The following is a 2,092-nucleotide window of genomic DNA, read 5'->3' on the forward strand; positions in this document are numbered from 1 at the left end:
CTAAGCCGAATATATCTAGTTACATAAAACTATGTACAATGTATAAATCTGTAAAGGTGTTTAGCCCATTACGTTGAACAATTAAGGTGGTAAAGTTTTATCTCAAGTTTTCGACCATAATTTTGAATATTATGTAATGATTTGCCCTTACTTTCCACACTGTGCAATAATGAAAGTTACTAACTGATGTATGTTATTTTAAAGCTATATAGAATGTTTAAATTTACACATATATTAAATTCATGTTTATTTTATGCATGTATTGATGTTTATATAGTTTGTTAATCACCAAAATAATCAAACTAGATTGTTTAAATATTCACATGCATAAAAGCTTCAGATATTTATTTTATGTGTGCATTTATGTTTATATAGTTTGTTAGTCACCAAAGTGGCCAAACTAGTATGTTCATAAAAAGTTTGTATACATAAAATTATAGTTTATCCATGAAATTAATGAAATGCCTATATTTAAAAATTAGTGGGTAAATTAATTTTCACTATTGCTAGAACTTTAGGATTTACCCAAAGGTAGATCAATTATTCTATGAATAGTGAATATAATGAGGAAAATTACTACTCCCTCCGTTTCAATTTATGTGAACCTTTTTGATTGGGCACGGAGTTTAAGAAAAGAGAGAAGACTTTTGAACTTGTGGTGTAAAATGAGGCACATATATTTTGTGTGGCTATAAATCATTGCATAAAGGTAAATTATTTCCAAATAAGGAAAGTGATCATTCTTTTTGGCATGGAATAAAAAGAAAATAGGTTCACATAAATTGAAACGGATGGACTATTCTTTAGTCAAATATATATTGTCTATCCAAAGATGTCATATATGTTTGGCTAAAAATATTTAATTACCTATTGAACACTAAATGGCATTTAAATTATGATAATGTATCGTAGTATTTACCCAAAGGAGAATTGCGATATGCTTTAACTGTTTTGTTGAATCCATATTGATTTGTGAGCATGTATTATCTATTTTGCAGCTATTCCTTTTCATTCGCTTGCTTCGTCTGTTACTGTGTTCAACGGATTGTACTTCTCTGAATGACATGAACAAGTCCAGTTCCACTTAGGTATGATGGATCTTGACTTGGCTCTGCTGAATGATAAGCCCGCTGCCATTACTAATTCGAGCAGTGCGGATGAGAAGTTTTTCCATAAAGCATGGGAACGCTCTAACAGGCTAAGCCTTATGTTTATGCAAATGAATATTGCCAACAACATTAAGAGTACTATTCCACAAAAAGAAAGTGCCAGGGAATACCTAAAGTTTGTGGAAGAACGTTTTCGTTCTGCAGATAAGTCTCTCACTGGTACACTAATGGCTGAACTCACGACCATGAAGTTTGATGGGTCGCATAGTATGCAAAACCATATCATCGAGATGACTAACATTGCAACAAGACTTCAGACCTTGGGGATGAAAGTGGATGATTCCTTCTTGGTTCAGTTTATTCTGAACTCGTTGCCTCCTGAGTATGGACCTTTTCAAATTAACTATTACACTATTAAGGATAAGTAGAATGTTAGTGAATTGTCCAGTGTGCTTACTCAAGAGGAGTCAAGACTGAAGAAATATGGGAGTCATTCAATTAACCTCATGGGTCAAGGAGCTGGTAAAGGACTTAAAGTGAAGGCCAACAAGTTCAAGAAGAAAGCACATGCTAAAGCTCCACAGGATGCTAAATATAAGGCAGATACATGTCGTTTCTGTAACAAGGAAAGACACTATCAGAAATATTGCCTGAAACGTAAAGCTTGGTTCGAAAAGAAAGGTACAGTTAGTGCTTTTGTATGTTTCGAATCAAATTTAGTAGAAGTTCCTAATAATACTTGGTGGCTTGATTCTGGTGCAACTGCTCATGTATCTACTAAGTTGCAGGGATTCCTTACGATCTAAACTACAAATCCAAATAAGGCTTTCTTGTTCATGGAAAATCGTATGAAGGCTCCAATTGAAGGCATAGGGACTTATCGTTTGATTATACAGACTGGATGTCACCTTGATCTATTACATACTCTTTATGTACCTTTAGTTTCTAGGAATTTGATTTCTCTTTCAAGACTTGATGTTTCT

The 2,092-nt window shown here is 33.5% G+C and overlaps 1 protein-coding gene across 1 annotated transcript; it reads left to right on the forward strand.

The window, feature by feature from the left end:
• The first annotated feature begins 1,093 nt into the window (after positions 1-1,093).
• LOC107832627 (uncharacterized) lies at positions 1,094-1,537 on the forward strand. The gene has a single exon (XM_016660489.2). It carries the CDS (start codon positions 1,094-1,096, stop codon positions 1,535-1,537), a length of 444 nt encoding a protein of 147 aa, XP_016515975.2.
• Positions 1,538-2,092: the final 555 nt, after the last annotated feature.

This window comes from Nicotiana tabacum, chromosome 12 (genome assembly GCF_000715075.1).
Source record: "Nicotiana tabacum cultivar K326 chromosome 12, ASM71507v2, whole genome shotgun sequence".
In the NCBI taxonomy this organism is placed as follows: domain Eukaryota; kingdom Viridiplantae; phylum Streptophyta; class Magnoliopsida; order Solanales; family Solanaceae; genus Nicotiana; species Nicotiana tabacum.

Excerpts from the sequence above, each read along its gene's own strand:
- LOC107832627 (XM_016660489.2), top strand. The coding sequence starts at position 1,094 with ATGGATCTTGACTTGGCTCTGCTGAATGATAAGCCCGCTGCCATTACT.